Here is a 24,365-nt window from a genome sequence, read left to right as displayed (position 1 = left end):
GCTTCCCTTCATTGTGGAAAATACTCAATTATGCTACCCATACTTTCCTGAAGAAAGTTTTGGTGATTTTTTCCTCTTGTTGTCTCTTGATCTCATTATAACCAGGTTTTTAATCACATCAGTCAATTGATATGACTCTTTTTCTGGTCCCAAAGCCTATTACAATGTCAAATCAATTCCTCATCTTACTCTACCCTTAGTAAGATGTGATAGAATTAATAATTTCTTCATTATTTAAAAACTTATTTTGTTGACTTCCAGAACTCCAGTCTCCTGGGATTGTTTTTCTCCATCCTGTCTGGCTCTTCTAGTTCTTAAAAGTTGAAATGTCCTAAGGCTTAAGTTTCTAATAGTTTTTTTTTTTTCTTATTTACATTACTCTTAAGATTATTTTATTTGGTTTAATAGTTTCAAATTGTTATACATGGCCATAGCTGGTGTGGCCCAGTTAGTTGGAACATAGTCCAAAAGGTTGCAGGTTTTATTCCTCGTCAAGGCACGTCCCTAGGTTGTGGGTTTGATCCCTGGTTGGGGAGTGTATGGGATGCAACCAACCAGTGTTTCCCTTTCCTTTCCTCTCTCTCTAATCAAAAAGCGTATTTTTAAAAATTGTTATATGTTTACAATTTCTAATTTACATCTCCAGTTTAGCTCACTGCCCTAAAACTGTAGACCCATGTCTAAGTGTATTATCAATATTTACTTTATCACACTGAGTAATCGTCTGTCTTAGGTTAAGTTTCCAAAGAAGCAGACTTTGAGATAGAAATTCATTTGCAGGGTGTTTATTACGGAGTGATTTTGGAATCAGCTTCTGTGAAAATGAGAGGAAGGAAGCAGGATTAGGTTTAGGGAGAAGTTGATTCTTAATACAATCCCAACAAAGGCTTCAGTTGAGCCCCTAGAAATCTGGATGGCTGAGATAGCCCTTTCTAGTCGGAAGATAGGTAGAAGAAGGCCCTTTATATTCCTGTATTAATGAGTCAGATTCAGGCTTCCTCAGAAAGCAATTTGAACTAGTCAAAGTAGGCATATTCTGAATAAGACCAAGAGCTAAAACCTCTCAGCAGTCAATATATCCAACATACAAGGGAATAATTTATTTGTTCCTTGCGGGTAGAGTTGAGAGAGAAATCATAGTATTATCATAGCATCTCAAAATTAGTGTGTCCCATACTCAAAACCTGGTACTTACTTCACCCTCTCCCTAGAAAAATAACTTGTCCTTCATCATTTTCATGTAGTCATTAAGTTATGACCTAATTTTTCCAAATTCTCAGGCCAAAACCCTTCAACTCCTCTCTGATCTTTCTCTTTCTTCATGGCCTCCTCTCATTTATAATCAATCAACAAGTTCGTTTGGTCCCAAAATATTTCCAGAATTTTACCTTTTCTCACTGTTCATCCTGCTTTTATCCTGAGCTAGTCACCATCAGTGTGTGCCTGTATTATTGCAGTAGACTTCTGTTGGACTTTACTCTCACCCCTTCCTGATATAGTTAAAAATTAAAATCACTTCTTTCTGAAAATCTTCCAGTGGCTTCCCCAAAACACTCCAATTAAAAGCAAATGTCTGCTACCTACCTGACCTCATCTCCCACTTCTCATCCTCTCAATGTTTCTATTCCAGCCCCACGGGACACTGTCTGCACACTGAGCGACTCCTGCCTTGGACCCTCTCACTTGTTGTTTCCACTGTCTGAATGTCTCCTTTCCTAGATATTCACATGACTTATATCTCCCCTTCCTCTAGGTTGCTCCTTGTTTTTTTCTCATAGAACAACGCTCTCACCTCGTTACCTTATGTTTAAAAAAAAAAATGTGTCACAATACATATGCACTTTACCTTGTTTGCTTTCACCCTGTATGCACTCTTTAAATTTACTCTGTATTATCTTACTTATCACTATGCCAAATATTATATTCAGTTTTTAATGAAAGGCACTTTGTTTTATTCACTATTGTATCTTCAGAAGCAATAACAATGCCTGGAATATACCACGTAATCAATAAAGATCTACTGAATATAGAATGGGTCTGATCTCAGAAAAGGCTAGAATTAAGGTTTCAAACAGGGTAATCGGTTTCTGGCATTTTCCCCCTCTTTCTTTTGATTAGCTCTGTGTGGACTTTACTGTCATGCAGTCTGGAATTAGGACATAGAGGTGATAAAAAACCATCTTATTCTTGATTAAATCTGAAATGAAGACTTGGGGTCATACAGCCTCAACATGAGGTAAAAGGGAATGGATGGATAGAGAAGTGTCTAAAAGAAAATCTCCTCAAGTGGGGAAATGTAATATATACCCCAAGATATTCTAACAAAAGTATAACAAAATTTGTTTTTAAAAACTGCTTGCTTGTGTTTAAAGTGGAAGCACACATTTCAGAAACATTTATTTTAACATTTTCTTTAGATACGTTTTGCTGTCCCAAGAATAGCATGCTGTTACAAATGATTTATTGCTATGCTTTTCTAAATGAATATGTGGGGTTAGGGGAGGAATAGAGTAATGCAGACTTACGCAACCAAGATTTTAGTGTTGCCAAAACTGAGACCCTCTAGCTTAGGGGAATTCAGTCACAAGAACAATAAGAGAGAGATTTTGAGACCTTTATTTTTAATGGAATTTTACAGACAACCATTGGGGGATTATATTAATAATAATGCCATATTTTGGAGATTAGGGCAAGATACAATTCAAAATCGATTTAATTCCCTATTTAGTGTTGTTTCTAATTTTACTCTTCTTATTTCTGTCATGTCTCTTCTTAAAGCCCTGGGTAATTCTTTCTAGTTTTCTAGGTGATAGCCAATTTATATAATTTGGTTTCTTTTAATCAAATTTTGTGGAAATGGTGGAGACATACTTTTATCAACTCCTTCTTATAAAATATCTTGAAACAAAATTATACAATAACTATAGCAGAAAATAATTTTTTTCATTTCCTTCATGCCAGAAGACTATGTATGACCCAAAGAAAAGCTATAATTTCTAAACCTGCTTGATAAGAAGAGTTTTTGTTGTCTCTTGTTTGTTTGTCTTTCTTTTTAATTAACCAGAATTAAACCATTGTGCTCCTCCTAAAAAAAAAGATTAATTTGAAATATAGGTTTAATGTTGAATACATGTTTGGGCAATTATTTGATAGCTACTGGTATTTTAATAGCAGTAATCAGTATTACCTTTAGTAACTTGGCAATAAACCTCAGACTTTATTGCATTTGTTGAAGCTGTTCATTCCTTCACATACTGGCAGCTATTGTTGTTTAAAGCTTAATTATGCAAATGCCATTATTTCCTGAGATTTTGACAGGTAGAAAGAAACAAAAACACTGTCATTGAAGTATACTCAACAAACTGATAATAGGTGTCATTCGTCTGGGTAAACAACAGGAAACCAATTGATGTGGAGAAGTGCCTATGGTGAATCCACATTTAACTAACAGGAATTAGTTGATTTGGAGCTAAGAAAGCAATTTGTTTTAGATTAAAAAATAAACAAAGAATATTTGCATTTAAATAATTACTTAAGAAAACGAAGGATTCAATGTCTCTTGTTCTAGTTTTGAATACTTATCTTACACAGGTTCACAAAATCCAATAACAGTTTAAAAAAATAAAGAAAGAAAAAAGTCTTCATTTAGTGATCTTCTCCACCTACATTTGCCTCCTTTACACAAAAGTATATATATATATATATATATATATATATATATATATATATATATATATATGTGTGTGTGTGTGTGTGTGTGTGTGTGTGTGTGTGTGTGTGTGTGTGTATAAAGCTTTAGATTAAGAAAACATGTTTCAGAGATAGAAGCAGAATTATCTAGCAATAAATTAACTCAACTTTGCAACATAGTCGTTCCCTTCCACCTACCCTGAAATAAAAGTAGTTCATTTTGATTTGATAAACAAATTGTTAGAAAGAGCAGCAAAATCTGATTGCCATTATAATTCTCCTAATTTAACCAGCTTGTGCTGGGTGACTTTGAATTAGAAGTCACCTTTGTAAGACAAGAAGTTCAAAGATTAATACCAAAAATATCAAGGTGAAAAGACCTAGATATTTATATAATTTCCCCTTTAGTTTTAATCTTACTATTAATGTGTATATTTTAATAGATGAAGTCTCATCAGACACATTACATTATTTCCTTTATAACAGTTTTCTTATTTTCCTTTTTGCTTCACTTCCCATTCCCTGTCTCCTTTCCCCCAATTAACTCCAACCCTTCTTCATTATATAACCCATGTTAACTGCATTAAATATTATGTGTCTTTTGCTTTTTTCATTATGATTATACATAATTATATAAGGCACATATATGTGTAAGTATGTTTGCATCTATACACAAACTACACATGCAATACACATATAGATGTTTTGCCATTGTCATAAATTTGTATGGATTTATTCTGCTAATTTTTCCTTTGAAATAATATTAAGCTTATAGGGATATTACAAAAACATTAGAGAATAAATTACCAGCATAATGTCTCATTGCCACCAAACACTTACATTTCTAATTCCTATAAAAATATGGTTTTCTATAGATAAGCACAGCATAACCATTGAAATCAGGAAGTAACTTTGATAACCCTCTGATTTGGTTCAGTTTTTGCCAGTTGTCCTAATAATGTCCTTTATAGCAAAATGATAAATTATATGTGACGTTTAGTTACACCTCTTTAGTCTCAATCTGAAGCAATCTTTCCTTGAGGCTTTTCAAGATTGCAGGTCACCTATTTTGTACAATTTCTCTCAATTTGGATATGTTGAGCCTCCTTCATGACTACATTTAAGCTTTGAATATTTTGGTAAGAATATCTGCGATATGAATATTTCAATATCATGACAACCCCAGATTAGATGCTGTTCTATGTCAGTATCATAGTTGGATTCACAAGATATAATTAAATTTAGTGACTTGCCAAAAAAACAAAAAAGCATAGCCAATATGTGACAGATTCTATCCCTAATAATGTTTTACTACAAAGCTCAAGATCTTAGCTACCAACTTAATTCCTTAAACAATACTTTATACCTATTGCCTCATCTGATTCTATATCAAATAGATAGAATATACATTTTAAGTGTTATTTACCCCTGTCTACAATTGAAATATAGGTTTAGTGAAACACTCCAGCTCACATTGGTAAAAGTGATATAATTAGAACTAAGCCTTCAATCTTATGATTACTAGGTCTGGGTTACTTTTACAAGTGTAAAGCAAAGTAGACTGAAGATTATTTAACCTTTCTCACTATTTATGTCACAAATGATTGGAATTTTCTCAAAAGCAGGGGTTGTATTTCATAGCTTATAACATTTCTAATGACCAACATTAATATTTTGTTTATCTTAGTTGACCAAACCTTTTTAACTTTTTTTTTGTACTGTTTGCTTGTTGAACTCAGTATACTCTGAGTGGCAGTTCTATAGTTAGATTCTATATATCAAAAGATGGTACTGTGTTATAAGAGGCTTAATGGACAATTCGACTCTAATCTCTATGTTTACTCTATCCTATCATTTTTATGATAGTGGAGGTTTTTTGTCTTTTCCTCTCAATACCTTTAGACCATTAGCTATATATATTTTGTCTGACTCTATTAACTCTATTATTTTGAAAACCTGTTTTTAATGTGCTGATGTCTGGGAAAACTAACTAGTTATAATAGTATTTTGACTCTCAGACAGAGCTTGAGAAATCCTTGACTAAAGTGCAAGAAGGTAAGTGTAGACTTTCAAGGTCACTGGATCTTCACAAGTATGGGGGGGGGATATTTTAATTTATTTAAAACTGAGCAAGAGTCATCATATAAAGAGATATATTTTAGCTTTAAATGTTAATGATTTATCTATTTAGCTTACCACCACATGTTGAATGTTGTGAACTGACCAGAACCAAATATTCTTTCACAATAACTAGATTATCTTTGGTAACAATTAGGAATCACCAATATGGAGTGGAAAGAGTGAGCTAGTGTTCTCTGTCATAACTTTGCTGGTGCTTAGAAAAGTATGTATCCATCTAGATATGCTACACACAGGCAAGTAGTATTTTCCTTTTTATGTGCCTGACAATATCTTATACTTAAGTTCAAAATGAAAGTATTTCAGAGACAGAACTCAATGTGATAGTTAGCATCAGGCAGTAAGAAATTCTTCTATGGAATCAACTTTTTGGCACCATTCCAAATGACAAAGAACTCTCTGGTTCCTACAGTTCATTTATATAATCCATATTATCTTTAAGCACTCTTTTCATCAATTATCACTCATGTGTAACATTTATTAATGTAATAAAAAGATCTAGTTGGCCTTAAAGAAATGCTTGTTAATATTACTTCAAAATGTGTTATGAAATAGTACATTTTTTCTTAAGATGTAGAATAAAACTAGCACACATGTACCCCTTAATCTTTTCTCTCTCAAGGTGAGAACAAATTTAGAGAGATACACATGGAATATGTAAGAGAAAGATAAAAAAAATTGCTGTAAGTATGGTTGATTGAAATACAAGAAAAACTGGTCCACTATTTTTTTTATTATAATAAATTTACCCTTTCAGTTATAGGAAGTATAATGGCAGGCCCAATCTGTAAGTACTAAGGCATATCAATAGCAAAGCAGACAACAGATCTGACTTCAGGAAGCTTACATTTGAGTAGGAGGAGAAGAAATATAACAGAATATATCAGTAAGTTACACAGAGTTTTGGAAGGTGATAGATTCTATGTGGAAAAATAATACAGAAGGGAAAATGGACAGAGTACGTGAGGAATTGCAAGTTGACAGTGACAATTTCACTGGGTCTATCAGGTGCAGTACCATGACCCTGAAGTTTAGTTCTGCCTAGTGTATTTGAGGAAGAACAAAAAGCCCAGTGGGACAGCAGTAAAGAAGGAGAGGAGGAAAATCATAGAAATGAAGGCATCCTGTAATGGGACAGTTGTTGACATAACTACTCTAAGTGAAATGAGGTACAACTAGAAGAATTTTATTAGAACAGGGACATAAATGGACTTAAAATTTAAAAGAATCATTATGGATTCTCCTGAGAATAGTCTTTGGTGGAGTCATCTGAGAAATCATGAAAATTAGGGTGCTATTGTAGTAGTCATGACAAGGCCTAATGTAATATCCAGGAAACAGTGAAAAGTATTTTCAATCTTCTTATAATATGTAGGTAGAAACTAAGTATTTGTTGATGTTGAGATATGGGATAGAAGATAGAAGTTAAAACAGGTAACTAAAATATAATCTGAGATACTAAAAGAATTGAGTATCCATTAAACAGAATGAAAACAATGTCAGGGTCAATCAATTTTGCACATACTAAATTTGAAATGTCTTTTGACATCTAATAAAAGTTGTCACATAGATAGTTGGGTGTGACTCATGGAAGAAGTATGGACTAGAAATGTACACTTGAAATGCTGAGCATTTAAATACTATTAAAACTTTGAGAGTGGATGGAGCTATTAAAGCAATGAATGTAGAAGACAATTGAACATTGATTTTAAGGTGCTATGGAGATGAGGAGAACCAAGAATGGAGACCATGGAGACCATATGAAAGCTAAGGGAAGCTTTTGAAAAATTGCTTGAATTTTCTAAGTTAAACAGTAATTAAGGTCACTAGATGAGAATAAAGTTGGGGTAGGTTAAGTTGGAGGCTCGAGGACAAAATGTTAAACATGTAGGAAAAAGGGAGAAGGATAAAGTATTATAGCAAAAATGAATTATAAGAGATGGACAGGATTAAAGGACTTAAGGTATTCTCACGTAGTACAGTGCCATTCTAGACTAGCTGCATTTCCAAGTTTCAGTCTGTTATATTTGAATATCATTTATTATAATACTTTATATTTTTAGAAAATTGAATAAACTGTATTTTTACATAAACTGATTTCAAAAAGGAAATTTTATATCAGAATCATAAAAGACAAAAACAACACTACTTGCAGTAAAAAGTATACATCACTTCATATTAAAATACACTTAAAGATAGAGCACATGGTAGGGCACAAAACAAGCCTCAACTAATCCAAGAAAATTGAAATCACATCAAATATTCTCTTGAATCAAACTGCCTTGAAACTAGAAACCAATCTCAAGGAAAAAATGCAAAAACATTCAAATACATGTAGACTGAATAACATGTTATTAAATAATAAATGGGTTAACAAGAGATAAAAGAAAAAAACAAAAAGTGTCTGGAGACAAATGAAAATGAACACACAACAAACCCAAAATCTGTGGGACACAGTGAAGGGATTCCTGAGATGGAAGTTCATAGCAATACAAGCCTACCTAAAAAAGATAGAAAAATCTCAAATAAACAACCTGACCCTACATCTAGAACTAGAGGAACAACAACAAACAAAGCCCGGAGTGTATAGAAGGAAGGAAATCATCAAGATCAGAGCAGAATAAATGGCATAAGGGCTCAAAGAAGAATTCAAAGGATCAATAAATCCAGGAGCTGGTTCTTTGAAAAGATTAACAAAATTAACAAGCCTTTAACCAGAACTGTCAAAAAGAAAAGAGAGAGGACCCAAGTAAAATCAGAAATGAAAGAGGAGAAATTACAACCAATACCATAGATACAGAGGATTATAAGAAGCTACTATGGATACCTATATGCCAAGAAATGTTACAACCTGAGCAAAATGGACAGATTTTAGAAACATATAATTTTCCAAAATTGAATCAAGAAGAAGCAGAAAGCCTGAATAGATTGATAACAACTAGTGAAGTTGAAGCAGTAATAAAAAATCTCCTGGCACACAAAACCCTTGAACTAGATGGCTTCACAGGTTAGTTTTACCAAACATTTAAGGAGGAGCTAACTGCTATCCTCCTCCTAATATACCAAAAGATTCATGAAGAGGGAAGATTCCCGGATTCTTTCTATGAAGCCAGTATTACCCTAATTCCAAAACCAGGTAAAGACAAAACAAAACAAAACAAAACAAAACAAAACAAAACAAAACAAAACTACAGGCCAATTAGCTAATGAACACAGATGCTAATATCCTCAACAAAATAGTGGCAATCTGGATCCAGCAATAAATTAAAAGATCATATATCATGATCAAGTAGGATTCATTCCAGGCATGCAAAGATGGTATAATATTTGCAAATAAATAAATGTAATATACTATATAGACAAAATGAAAGACAAAAATCACATGATCATATTAATAGATGCTGAAAAAGCATCTGATGAAATCCAGCACCCATTTATGATAAAGAACACTCAGCAAAGTGGGAGTAGAGGGAGCATACCTCCACATAATAAAGGCCATATATGAGAAAATTACAGCCAACATCATACTCAATGGGCAAAACCTGAGATATTTCCCGCTAAGATCAGGAACAAGACAAGAGTGTCTACTCTTTGCACTTTTATTCAACGTAGTATTGGAAGTTCTAGCTACAGTGATCAGAGAAGAAAAAGAAATAAAAGGCATCTAAATGGGAAAGAAAAGAAGTAAAACTCATTATTTGCAGATGACATGTAGAAAACCCTATAGGTTGCACCAGAAAACCACTTGACCTACTAAATGAATTTGGCAAAATAGTGGGATCGTCGTCGGCAGCCGTCCGTCTTGAGAGACGATGGTGTAACTTCTCAAGAGTCTATCTGCACCGCCGAGAATGGCTGTGCAGTCCGACTCGGGAGTGACACGGTATCTGTCTCCTCCCGTGTTGAATCGACATCTTGCGATGACGCTGGAGTGTCCTCTCCAGCGAAGCTGAAGCTACAGAGCCTGGGCAGGGTGATATGGAGGGTCTGCTGTTGCCCATGCAGCAGACCCCCCCTCTCTTCGCAGCTGAAGGGTCCAAGGGAAAGACGGAGTCAATACAGCTTGGTTTCAGGTGCGCCGCAGGAGTTGCCGGTGTTGACTACAACGTCGAACCGCCTTTGGGACTCCGGCTCCGGATTTTCTGTCGGGGTTTACTCCCTTAGCCTTTCCCCTGAAGAGGTATGCCGCAAGGCAGCGGAGGTTTTTTGGAGTCAGAGTTTTCCTTCTCTGATGTGCCCTGACTGGAAGATCGAACCAGCGACACTTAGCTTGCAGGCCGACGCTCAATCCACTGAGCTAAACCAGCCAGGGATACCAAGTCAATATTCACAACTCAAAGGCATTTTTGTGCACATATAATGAAATATCAGAAATATAAACTAGGGGAAAAGTCCCATTACTATAGTAACAAGAAAAATAAGGTACCTAGGAATAAACTTAATAAGGAGTTAAAGGATCTGTACTTTGAAAACTACATAACACTGAAGAAAAAAATTAAAGGAGATACAAGTAAAAGGAAGCAAATACCACGTTCGTGAATTGGAAGAATTAACATCATTAAAATATCCATATTACCCAAAGCAATCTATAGATTCAATGCAATCCCTATTAAAATACCAATGTCATATTTTACAGATTTAGGACAAATATTTAAAAAATTTATATGGAAGCAAAAATGACCCTAAGTAATACCAGCAACCTTAAGAAAGAAGAACAAAATGGGAGGGATCACAATATCTGATATCAAGCTATATTACAAGGCCACTGTAATCAAAACAGTCTGCTACTGGCATAAGAAGAGAAACAGAGAACAATGAACAGAATAGAGAACCTGGAAATAAACCCATGTGTCTATGGTCAATTAATATTTGACAAAGATGGCAGGAGCATAAAATAGAGTTAAAATAACCTTTTTAATTAATGGCATTGGAAGATCTGAACAGGTGCATGTAAAAAAATGAAACTAGACTACCAACTTACACAATACACCAGAATAAACTCAAGATGGATCAAAGACTTAAATGTAAGCCATGACACCACAAATATCCTAAAGGAAAGCATAGGCAGGAAAATTTCAGATATCCCATGCATCAACATTTTTGCCAATATCTCTCCTAAGGCAATGGAAGTAAAAGAAAGAATAAACAAATGTGACTACATCAAACTAAAAACTTCTGCATGGCTAAACAAAACATCAGCACAATGAAAAGAGAACCAGCCATATGGGAAAACATATTTGCCAATGATACCTCAGACAAGGGTTTTACCTCCAGAACATAAAGAACTCATGACTCAACACCAAGAAGACATACAATCCAATTAAAAATTGGGCAAAGGTCCTTAACAGACACTTCTCCAAGGAGGACATACATAGGGCCTATAGCATATGAAAGAATTTCCATCGTCGCTGTCCAACAGAGAGATGCAAATTTAGACTACAATGAAATACCACCTCACACCAGTCACAATGACCATCATTAACAATAAGTGCTGACAAGGATGTGGAGAAAATAGAACCCTAGTGCACTCTTGGTGGGAATGCAGACTGGTGCAACCACTGTGGAAAACAATGGGGAAATTACCTCAAAAAACTAAAAATGGAACTGTGTTTTGATCCAGCAATTCCACTGCTGGGTTTGTACCCTAAGAATCCTGAAACACCAACTCAAAAGAACCTATGCACCCCTATGTTCATAGCAGTGCTATTTACAATAGTCAAGTGCTGGAAACAGCCTAAGTGCCTACCAGTAAGAGTAGATCAAAAAACTGTGGTACATTTACACAATGGAATACTATACAGCAGAAAGGGAGAAGGAATTTCTACCATTTGTGACAACATGGATGGAACTAGAGAGAATTATGCTTAGTGAAACAAGCCAGGTGGTGAAAGACAAATACCATATAATCTCCCCTAATACAGGGACCTAATGAACAAAACAAACAAATGAGCAAAGTAGAACCAGAGGCATAGAAACAAGGAACAGACTGACAGTGACCAGAGGGAATGGGTGAGGGGGAGGAAGGGGAAAAGAAAGGGAAGGGTCTAGTCAAGGAACAAGTATAAATGACCCACGGACATAGACAGCAGGGTTGGGATTGACTGTGGGAGTCGGAGGTGGGCAGGGCAGTGGAGACCAATGGGGAAAATTGGGACAACTGTAATAATACAACAATAAAAAAATAAAATGTTTTAAAAAGTTAACATTTTGTTAAAGGGCCAATAATTTAACACCAACAGTGGCAGCACACAATTTTGGGTACTCTGCCTTATTGAACTGACAACTGCAATACTTGTTCTCAAATAGATTAATAATATAAATCATAATTTGTTTGCCTGAGTGAGAAAAGAAAAAATTGTCTAAATCCACTGACTTTTTTATCTATTTCAGAATCAGTAAGAGCAGGTACTTTGTCTTAATGTCCTATGAAATGTATAGAATCATTCTGTGTTTATAACATGTACTCTACCAGATGGTATGTGATGGCTGCATTCATCTTTAACATGAACAGAATATTAGTTTAGTGAAGATTTTTTTTTTTCAAAATTCCTATGTGCCAGTGTCTAAGCACATTGTTTAGTACATTTGCGTCCCTATTGGTGCTTCTGAAAAATGAGTGGCTTAAATTTTGAAGCAGTGATTAATTTGGTTGAACAAACTAGAAAGAATAGTTGCTTTGATTTTTAAAGATATTTTTGTCCTTTAAGCCAAAAAAAAAAACCAAACAAAAAAAACAACTAGCTTTATCTTAATTTATCATGTTGCTAAACATATGTCAGCAAACCAATGACTAAATTCCATTACAGCTAGCTATTCCAAGTGAGCTACATTAAGTCATGTAACCTGAGTTATGTATTTAACATTATGTTGTTTATATGAGGCCAAATAAAAAATAGGAGCCAGTTGCTACTGTTCTTCAACTGCCTAGGCATGTGTCTGCCTCATGTCCTTTTCACTCATCATGTTCTTTGCCAGGAGTGCTTGTCTCTACATGACATGCTCTCTTACCCTTTACAAGTGTTTACTGTACCACATTTTCAAATTTTCTTGATCACATATGTATATGAAAACCTTCTCTGTGCCCACCCTTTCTGTCTTTTCTGAATTATTTTATATTTCAGTATCATTTACTTATATCTGAAAACTATAAATTTTAACAATTGTTTTTCTCTATCTCTTTCTACTACAATATAAACTGGACAAAGGAAGATTTTTTTCTGTTGTTTACTTTGAAGCCCCTGTGTTTAACACAGTATAATGTTCGATAAATACTTATTGAATTAATGAGTGAGGACGATAAGTATTCCTATTATCTTTATTTTGTAGTTGGGTATCTTGCCTGAGAGGGGATGGTGCAACAGATCTGGAACCCAGGTGGCTGGCTCCAGAGCCTACCCAGTAAACTAGATGAGAAGGCCCAGGAAGAAGCATGCTACCATACCTTCTCTCAGACCTTTAACAAAGGGCTCAGATTTGACCCGACTTATAAAAATAAAAATATAGAAAATGTTTTTGGGCTAAAGATGAGTAATTATTATGTTATACAAGGTCAGTCTGGAAAAAGTGCACCCACTGTTAATATAACAGGAATGGTTTGCGCAACATCGATGTAACCTGGCAGCCAAGGAAAGTGGGCTGGAATGAGCATGTGTGAACAATGATGGCTTCACTGTACTAGTCAGTGGGGGTGGTAGACACCATTGAGTGAGCATGTGTACTGTGTGGCCATCACATTCAAAATGACTGAGTGAGTAGAGCAACTAATCTGCATCAAATTTTGCATTAAGCTTGAACATTTCTCCACAGAACCTATTTGGGTGATTCAGAAGGTTACAACTATGGTCAACTTGTAATTGGCAGCTTCATCATGACAACATACTCACTCAGTCATCATGTCTCATGTAGTTTTTTGGCAAAATATCAATCACCCAGGTGACTCAGCCTCTGCCCCCTCGTCCCCATAACCCAGATTTGACACCCTGCATCTTTTGGCTTTTCTCAAAACTAAAATCACCTTTGAAATGGAAGAGATTTCAGACTGTCAATGAGATTCAGAAAAATACAACAAGGCAGCTGATACTGTTTGTGAGAACTGTGTGAGGTCCCAAGGTGCCTACTTTGAAGGTGACTGAGGCGTCATTGTCCTGTGTACAATGTTTCTTGTATCTTCTTCAATGAATGTCTCTATTCTCCATATTACATGGCTTGATACTTTCTGAACATATCTTATTATTTTGAAAAGTCCAAAAATAAAACACAAGAAATCTGTACTACAATCTGCTTCTTAAAGATTAATCAGTTACTATTATCAATATAAAAGGTATATCTACCAATTAAATAATTTGTAAAGAACTCTAATGGGAATGGTAACAGAAAAAAAGTAAAATAATTTAAATGTTTTGTATTTTCCATTTATCTATGAGGCTACTATGAGGCTTAAATAAGAAAATGTATGAAATACATCTTCTGATTTTAACTTAAAGATTCACTATGCAATATTACATAAAATTTCTGCCCATCATTTACATAAGACTGGCTAGAGTCATGATTAGAAAAAATTTTTCTAATGATTTTACAAATATATTTTATGATGCATATATGCACAGGATTAAATCTTAACACTCCAAGAATCATTGCTTCTGCTGATTTCTCACATCATTTGTTTTATGTGTTATTTCTTCCTTTATATATTGACAAATAGAGATATATAGTATTTATACTAAAGCTGACACTTGTAATGGATAAATTTAAGAACCATCTTCTAGAATATACCATTCCACATGGTTTAGTTGACTGATAAATTATGAATCCTCCCTAATTACTACACCATTTGTCACAGTTCCTGAAATAACAATAAAGAATTGACTAAGAGGATAAAAGAAAGAACACAATCAACTAAGGAGTTCCTCCTAAATCCTGGGTCTTAAAGTTTTCAATATGGACATAACCTCACATTAAAGTAAAGTAATAAGATTATTGGTTCTCACAATCCTTAAAAGCCTAAGATATTTCAATAGTTAAAAAAATTAAGAAATATTTTAAAGTACCTGAAGGGTTGAAAGTAATTAATTTGGCTGAAAAAAATAGAGACTCATCTAAGAATTCTTATTATTTTAGTAACATAACACAATAACAACTTGTATAAATAAATTGACACCACATTTACAGTGATCTCATCCCATAAAAATAGTATTAAATATTAAAGTAGATCTGGAAAACTTCTCCCACAGAACCTGGCACCTTGTAAATATCATCTGTGATTATTCAACTGTCCTTGGACTCTGGAGTTTAAGTAGTCCAAAGGAGAAGTCTGGCCATTCATTAGCTGTGGTAACTAATAGAACTGTTCTTCTATGAACAGGAAGGGCTATGCAATGCATGTCAAAGCCATCTGATCTACCTGTAGAAACAGAGCCTCCCTACTGGTCTGGGCCTGGGAGTTCACACTCAGGCTTTAAATTGTCTAATCATTGAAAGGAATCCACTCAACTACCCCTATACCATCTTAAGGGCAGTACCTGTTAGTAATGTTAATATCTCTGCTGGGCCAGTAGCCTGTAAATAAAATTCCTCTAGCCATTTCAGATATTTCCTTTCTCCCTGGGTCATACTTAGGTAAATCCTTCTAACATCCCTTTTGTATCATCCAAAATTCTGTCTTCACTCATATCTTCCATAATGGGATTTAAGGGTTCATTAGCAAAGGAAATTAAAGAATACTTTAGAAGATCAAATTCCATTGTCCAGTGTCACAAATTAGAGTGTGTCTTTATTTTGGGTATGATAAACCCAGAACTCAAAGTCAGAAGCTATAGACTTTTGTCTCTCTAACTTGAGTAAAAGAGGGGGAAAAAGGATAATATTTATTGGAAACTTATAATATGGCAGATGTTATAGTCTGTGTGCCTCAACATAGGTAATTTCAATGAAAACTTCTAACATCTATTAACTTTTGTACTATAGATTTTATTTTATCAATGGAGAAATGGGAAAATAATCACAGAATTAATAAGTGAATCTAGTTTTAAATTCAAGCTTCCTGGCTCTATTTATGCTTTTTTGATTTTATATATTCTGAGCAGAAAAAGAAAGACATGGATTAAATGATTTTTCTACAGTGTAAATATTTATGTAGAACTTAACACGTTTGTTTAAATTGTAGAGATCGACTCATGCAAAATTAAATACAAAAACCTTAGGAAAATCATTACTGTATTTCCCTACCGGTAGTATTAGATAAACATTTAGAAGATATTCTCATTCATTGTTACTATTTTCAGATACATAAAAAGAACCTCTGGGATCACATATGAAATTCTTTATTTTATATCTTGCCATTAGCTCAATTTTTAATATTTATGCTATAAGAGTATCACAGATATTCTATGCTATACTGAATGAAAACCATATCAATCACTTGTTAATTGAATTATGTTTTCTCTCTGAAGGCAACTGATCGAGAAGGAGATCCAATAACGTATGCCATTGAGAAAGGAGATCCTCAACGAATTTTCAATCTTTCAGAAACGTAAGTTAAAATAATTTCTGGATTTATTACCTTTTCTTTTTTAAATGTTAATGTACCAGTAGTAACAGAACAGACTTCTAATCAGAGGCTTTCAGTTGTTTGTAGTTCTATTTATAATTTTTTAATGTATATTAATGAGAAGCTCGAGGGAGGGTATAATTCTGAATTCAGAAATTTTACCAGAGTGTATTTATTTTAAACATTTTTACTAGGTAAAATCCACTGAGGTGGAAACATTTCCTTTGCAGGCATAACCTGAGATTAATTAGATCCCTTTAAGCATGTCAGCTACTCCTAATAACAAGGACATTTCTATAAAGAGTAACTTGGCACTAAATTGTTCATTTAAAGGGAATTTTGTGAGGCAGAGTGTAATTCAAACACATTTAAAGTACTGCCAAAAAGCATCATTTAATTTTTGAATAATGTAGGTATATTCTAAAAAGTTAACAAAAATGTTGCACGTCCATGCTAAGTTACTTTGTGGTCTACGTAAGTGTTATTCTACTCACCTCTCTGAACATATCAAACATAATGTTCGCGATAACTATTGAGAAAACTGGGAGCAGGCATTAAGAAGAAATTGAGGTTTGCAGAGAGATCATTTGCTTCCTTTTGTAATAGCAAAGTTGATGTTTTGCTGTCACATATGGTTGGTCCTTCAAGAGCTGCACTTGCTACCTGTCTGATGTTTTCTGTGTGGTCATGAATGGCTTTACTCCCTGAAAGAATAGAAACCTAAACATAGCCCATGATTATAAAATGAAAAATTTGACAAATGAGCTAAACACCACTTCAATCTCAGAAACATGTGGTACATGATCTCAATCAAGGGAATCCTGTGTTGTCCCTTGGTCTTGTGAAGAACAGATGCTATTTTACATTAAATAGAATGCTACAACCATGTTTTAATATGCCTGAAAACTGGATTTCCCAAACTTTTAGACTTCGTAGATGAATAAACCTCCATTTAAAAATTGGAAAGACTTAACTGTTCTGAATTCCCCCACAGGTATTTACAAATCATACATGAGCTATAATTTACGATCATCATTAAAAAAAAAAAAAAAATTAAAGGCCACTTTAACAGTAATCAAGCCTGTGTAATACAGGTATAAGAACAGATGTATAGACTACTGGGATAAATTTAAGGGTCCAGAAATAGCTCCTAATATTTATGGTCAATTAATTTCCAAAAACAATGGACAAAGACTATCTAAAAAGGAAAGAATAATCCTTTCAACAAATGAAGCTGATACAGCATGCAAAATAATTAAGTTGAATCTGAACCTTATACTATTCATAAAAATTATCTCAAAGTGGATATAACTCTGAGAAGAAAATGCAGATGTAAATCTGTATGATTTAGATTAAACAATGCTTTCTTAGATATGCCATAATAAGCACAAGTGATTACCGAGAAGACTGATAAGTTGGATTTCATCAAAATTTGAAAAACAAATGTGCTCCAAAGTACACCACCAAGAAGGGGAAATACAACCCACAGACTGAGAGAAAATGTTTTAAAATAATGTATATGATAAGGAACCTCTATCAAGTATATATATATATATATATATATATATACACACACACACACACACACACACACACACACACACATATACATGCAGACATTTATAAAAACTATTAAAACTCAAAAACCAGAACCAATCCAAATAAAAACAGATAATTTAAATAAATGTTTCTACAAAAAAGATATATGAATGACCAATAAACAGATGGAAATATGCTCATAATCACTAGTCACTAGGGAAATGCAAATTAAAATCATGAGATACCACTTCACACCCTCTTAGAATGGCTCTAATGAAAAGGAAAGGAAGTAACAAAGATTGATGAGTATGTGGAGACTCATCATATATTTCTAGTGGAATGTAAAATGTGCACTCTGGAAAACAACTTATTTTCTCTAGATAGTAAACATAGAGTTACCGTATAACACAGCCATTCCACTCACATCTACTCAAGAGAAGTAAAAACATACATCCACATAAAAAGTTACACACAAAAAGTGCATAACAGAATTAGTGAATATTTAAAATACCAAAATATGGAAACAACCTGAATGGCAGTCTACAGGTAAATGGATTATGTAACAGATATCCACACAATAAGATATATTTTCCAATAAAGGAGAATGAGGCACTGAAACATGCTACAACATGGATGAAAGTTAAGAACATTATGCTAAGTGAAAGAAGTCATTCACAAGACCACATATGATATGATTCCATTTGTATGAAATACCCAGAATAGGCAAACTTATAGTCAAAAAGTAGACTAGTGTTTATGTGAGGCTGGTTATGCAGAGAAAAGGGAGTGACTAAGTGACTGCTAATAGATACAGTGATGAAAATGTTCTAAAACTGATCGCGGTGACGTTTGAAAAACTGAAAATATACTAAAATTTATTGAATTATACACCTAAATGGGTGAATTTGATGATATGCAAATTATACTTTAGTAAAACTGTAAAAAGAGAGTGAGAGAGAGACAACGGTGAAAATTTTTCACCTGTCCTGCTAAGCAGGAAGCCCGGGCCTTTCTTTGTTGAAAATTTACATTCCTGTTTTTCCTTTGATGCTGAGGGATTTTACAGCTGCTGGTTGTGAAATCTGATGAGACACCAATTTTACAAAAGAAATTCCCCACTTGTTCCGTTACCCTAGCAACCATTTCTCTTCTACTTTTCTCCTCTCTGCTTTCAAAACCAGGGTCACCTAGCTGGGGTACAAAAGTTCTTTAAGATGTGAAAGATGTCCATGCAGCATCCTCTTTGATGAAACGGACCTCAGTTCTTAATACTACAGCTCTTAGGACAATTCCTACAGCTATCTCCTTAAATGCAAACTGCTTCTGGGGTGGAGGAATAGAAAACTTCCCTTCATCTTTTAGCTCTTCTGGCTGTGCTGAGAATTAAATTGAAATGAGACAGATTAATGGGACAATATAAAAAACTTTGATTATGTTTGTACTTGTAGAGATTCCATAAGAACATGGGGCCTGAGGACAAATCAGGCAGTTGAGGTTTGTATACTATCTTGAACAAAAGAGGAAAGGGTGTGATAGTTGTTGGGAACTTCAAGTGGGTAAGGTAATTCGCATGGAGATGGAATTGGTAAACAAATGTCTGCTGGGTCATTTTAATAACAGGACACAAGGAAGATTTTGATCAAATGGAGCTTGCTAGGTTCATTCCTACCTATAACACCTAACACATATTAAACCATAGTTGTCTATAATAATAGCTCCCTGCCTGGGGCAAGTCCTCTATCTAAATTCTTTTAAGCAGTTAAGAGGAAGGTCAGAGTTTCTTCCTGAGTCATTTGTTTCTAAAAAATAACCAGCTTAAAATAACCAATATCCCAAAGAGGCATAATTGGTGTATATTCTTCACCCCCTTCGCAGCGAGAATAGGGCAGGTCCCTGGTGTGACTGCATGGTTTTGTTTAGATTGTTCCTGATTTCAGGTGCAGGAAACAGGGCCCATTGCTTTCTATCACATGCTCATTTTACCTCGGCCTCCTCACTACTGTGTTCCTATTGATATTTATAGGCTAGCCTAGACCATTAGCAATACATTTCAGTACATTTGAAATGGGGAAAAATTGAAGTTTCAATTCCTTCTCTCTCTGAAAGTTCTAGAGTATTTGTGCAAATTTGTGCCACCACTTCTCTGTAAATTGTAAGGATTAGAATAATTCAGGTACTGTTTCAAAAAAGTAATATCAAGGAAATAACTCTCTCTCTTATTAGACACTGAAATTCATACAACAGTATTATTGGTTATAATTTATTTCTTTAAACCAAGGTACATGTCTTTGTTTACTTTAAATATTGTTATTGTATGCCATGATGCAAAGTTTAGCAATGATCATCATTATAATAGTATTATTTTAACTTTTTCCATTGATACAATATGCCAAACATTTTTGTAATTATTTAAAAATATTAGTAGTAATGAATACTAATTTTAATGTTAGTATGGATTTACGAAGTGTTGAATTGTTAAATATATTGTAATGACTGGAGTAGCCAAATAGGCAGAAAGACCTCACTTTTTTGAGTAAAAGTTCTTGTTTCTTAAAAATGACAACCATTTGTTATGAAGATCATTCAATATGATGTATTATATGGCCAAATCTTTATGATTCTGTAGTGTAAGGCATTATTTTTATAGTTTTATAGTGCCTGTGTTGATAGTTGCATATAATTCAGCAACTGTTTATTCAGTAGACATTCACATATAAATACACATTTAAACCAGATACAAGTAAACTTTTTAAATAAGTATAATGGCAAAATATTAAAGTTATTTATTGCAAGAGGTTGAGGAATTTTTATAGATTGTCATCATTGTAGCAAAGGGTATGTAATGTAACTCTTAAAGGCTGTTAAACTGAAGAAACCTGAAGTGTTATTTATGTTCCTTGTTAGAAGTTTATTTCAAATTTTTAAATATTCACTGAAATTTTTATTCCTTTTCTATGTGGTTAAATTCATTTTGACACTAAAAGTTTGTTGTTCATATCAGTTCAAGCTTTATGATTATATTGGACATTAACAATATAAGGAAGATAATATACATTCTATTTTCTATCAGTTCTACTTTCAAAATTTATGCTCAAATCAAACTACTTCTTACACCCTTCACTCTGCCACCTTAGTTTATTCCACCATCATTTTTTTCCTCAAATTCCTACCAGTACCTGACTGTTTCTGTCAGTCTGTGTTTGTGAATCGCTAGTTACTATTTCACGTGGAATGCCATATGAAACTTGAAGCGACCACAAATTGTGAAGTATTCTCTAATCTCTCTAAATAGTATTGTTAGGCCTGAAACACAATGTCCAAAGCAACGTGCTATATCTGTCACTTATAAGGTTCCAACATTTATAAGTGTAAATGATGTTAAATTGCAACTAGAAAAATGTATTCAAAAGTTTAAAGGAAGCATAGAACAGAAAGCATGAAAACCGTGTGACAGTCTCTCAGTCCATAATGCTGCAACTATAATATTTTCTAATAAACAAGGCAATTTGGGAAAACAGTTACTTATTATAGAAGCAGGTTTTAAATGCTAGCCTCTTGGTTTGTTTGGAAGTAAGTACTCTCTACTATTTGTTATTTACATTATCTAACTTTTGAACACCATTTTTTATGGTTAGGCAATCCACCTCATGGTCTAAAGAGTTTGAATTTGTAAATCTTAGTACATTTCAGGAATATAGCCTGAGGAAATTCTGTTTAATATAACTAATGGAATTGAGTTGAAATGTACATAGCATAAAATACCATTTTGGAGTTAACAATGCAGTGGCATTTAACGGAATCACAATGTTGTACGATTACCAATTCATCTACTTACAAAATACATTCATCATTCCAAAAGAAAACTCAAGCCTATTAAGCATTTATTCCCCCTTTACCCTTTCTGTAAGCCCCAAGCAAACAACAATTTTGTTCTATCTCTCTGGATTTATCTATTCTGGATATTTCGTATAAAATGGAATGACACATGTGACCTTTTGTGTCTGGCTTATTAAATAAGCCTCATGTTATGATATGTTGAAGCATGTATCAGTACCTCATTCCTCTTGATAAATGTATAATACTGCATTGTATGCACAGACAACAATTTGTTTATCCATTCATAAATTGATGGGCATTTAGACAGTATTTATAGGTTTTGACTATTATGAATACACTACTATGTACATATATGTGCATGTGTTGAAGTATCAATTTTCAATTTCTTAGTTATATACTCAGAACTGGAATTGTTCAGTAATATTGTAATTCTATGTCTACTTTCTGAGGAACTGCCAAACTTCCCCACAGTGGTTGAACCATTTTACATTCCCACCAGTAATATACAAGGGTTTAAATTCCTCCACATCTTCATCAACATGCTATTTTCTCATATGTTTTGTTTGGTTTTGTTAATTATGGCCATTCTAATAAGGTGTGACGTGGTATTTCATTGTAGTTTTCATTTGTATTACCTTGATGACTAAAGGTGTTAAACAACTTTTCATGTGCTTGTTTGCTCTCTGTAGATGCATTTGGAGAAATATCTATTCATATCCTTTGCCTACTTTTAAAATGGGTTGTTTGTCTTTTGGTTATTGAATTGTTAAAATTCCATATATGTTTAGGGAACCAAACTGCTATTGGATATATCTTCTCCTATATTGTAATTGTATTCACTTTATTAGTAATGTCATTTAATGCATATTTTTTTTGACAGCTCATGCTTCTGATGTCATATTTAAGCATGGATTGTCAAATCCAGATTTATTAAAAATTTCCCCTATGCTTCTGAGGTGGATGGATGTGCCTCACACACCCTAGGCTCGGTTGGAAGTTGCTCTGTCCAGCAGAGGCTTCGTGACCACAGCGGAACAAACTTTTACCCAGGACATTTCATTATGTCTGGGGGAAGGAAGGTGGCTGCTCTCTCTAGTGGAGAACAGCCATTAGACCTTCTTCCCTCATGCCTTTTATTAAGGAGGATACACATGAGAGGTACAAGGTCAAGATTCATGAATCATCAATAGTTTGCAGGCATTAGGATTACAGTTGACAGTAACAGATTACATGTACTAGTACAGAGGGTACAGTGACCAGTCTGTGTCAGGGTCTATCAAACATCTTGACGCCACACTGGCAGTAGGTGCAAAGTTTCATACTTTCCTTGCTAGAGATTGTTTATGTTACATTAATGATAAAGAAAGCAGAGCAAGTTCTAAAGCATAATAAGCATTCTTCAAATCCAGTTCCCACCGAAACCCTCTGAGTGGCTTTCGGTTATGTCTCCTGCGCAGCCTTATGTTGAGACTTAAAGACAAGCCCAGATGGGGTGTCGGCAGCAGTCATGCTCAGGCCGGGGCTACAATTCCCTAAACCATGAGAAGTGGTTCCCTACATGCTTTTGTTTAGACTTTTATGGTTTGAGTCCTTATATTTAGATTGTTGTTTCATTTTGACTTAATTTTTACCACATATGGTGTAAGGCTGTCCAATTTCACAGTTTTACAGTTTCCAATTACCCCAGCATCATTTGTTGAAGAGACTATTCTTTCCCTATTGAATGATTTTGGCATCTTTGTTAAAATCAATTGATCACAGATGTATGGGTTTATCTCTGGACTGTCAGTTTTATTCTGTTCCCCAGTATACATGAGCACTTTAAAATGCCCTAATTTCCAAAAACTGTCTACTAAGTTTTTCCCTCCAGGCTTCTGGAGTTATATTGTATGCCTTACCTGTATGTTTTGCCTTGGGTTGCTCCTTGGCTTCTGGTTGCTCCTTTCCTTACAACATTTCCAGAAATGCTCACTGCTTTTCTGACATGAGTGAGTTATGAGTTAGACAAAACAAAGACAAGCCCATGTATTGTATCTTCAGACAGCCTCTAGATTAGTTCAAATAGACAAACACAGATCTTTGGGAATAAGGATAGCTCTGCTCCTTCCAGAAACAGGGACCAGAATGTGACAGTAAGAATGTTGACTGCCATCTTCAAAGCTACTCTAAGCCAGGGACTGGGGACAAAGAATAGTAAAAATGCCACAAATCTTTCTCACCATTTTAAGTTGCATTTTTCTTGATTCTGCCTTTATTTGGTTATTGTCGACCTTTGACTGTTCTTCAGAGTTCTATCAAAGTTTGTTCTGACACTTTCTGCTTCATTTTTCAATGTTTTATGGAGAGATCTTCTCTTGGAGCTACCTACTTAACCATTTTCATTGATATCAATCTTGTGCAATAAGTTTTCAATCCTGTAAAATTTAAATAGCACTATTATTGATGTTTTATTAAAAGCGATTCTTACATGTTTTTAATATATGTACTTAAAAGATTTACTCTGTTCATAAATGTACCTTAATGTATCCTACTCTGTAACTTCAATCTAACCATTATTAAGATTCCTCCTTGCCAGTTATTTCTGGAATTTCATGAAAGGATGCTTGTGTGCACT

General features: G+C 34.3%; 1 protein-coding gene across 11 annotated transcripts in view; it reads left to right on the top strand.

Moving 5' to 3' along the window:
- PCDH15 (protocadherin related 15) overlaps positions 1-24,365 on the top strand; it is a 686,961-nt gene that overhangs the window by 424,593 nt on the left and 238,003 nt on the right. For 10 of the 11 annotated variants that reach the window (XM_090279288.1, XM_090279289.1, XM_090279283.1 and 7 more), the window contains one exon: positions 16,278-16,357. The exons of the other annotated variant lie outside the window; for it this stretch is intronic. In XM_090279288.1, coding sequence (XP_090135414.1) covers positions 16,278-16,357 — 80 coding nt within the window. The remainder of the gene's footprint in view (positions 1-16,277; positions 16,358-24,365) is intronic. 11 annotated transcript variants of the gene reach the window in all.

This window comes from Furipterus horrens, unplaced genomic scaffold (assembly GCF_987537825.1).
Source record: "Furipterus horrens unplaced genomic scaffold, mFurHor1.1.pri manual_scaffold_5, whole genome shotgun sequence".
In the NCBI taxonomy this organism is placed as follows: domain Eukaryota; kingdom Metazoa; phylum Chordata; class Mammalia; order Chiroptera; family Furipteridae; genus Furipterus; species Furipterus horrens.
This window is presented reverse-complemented; position numbering and strand designations above follow the sequence as displayed.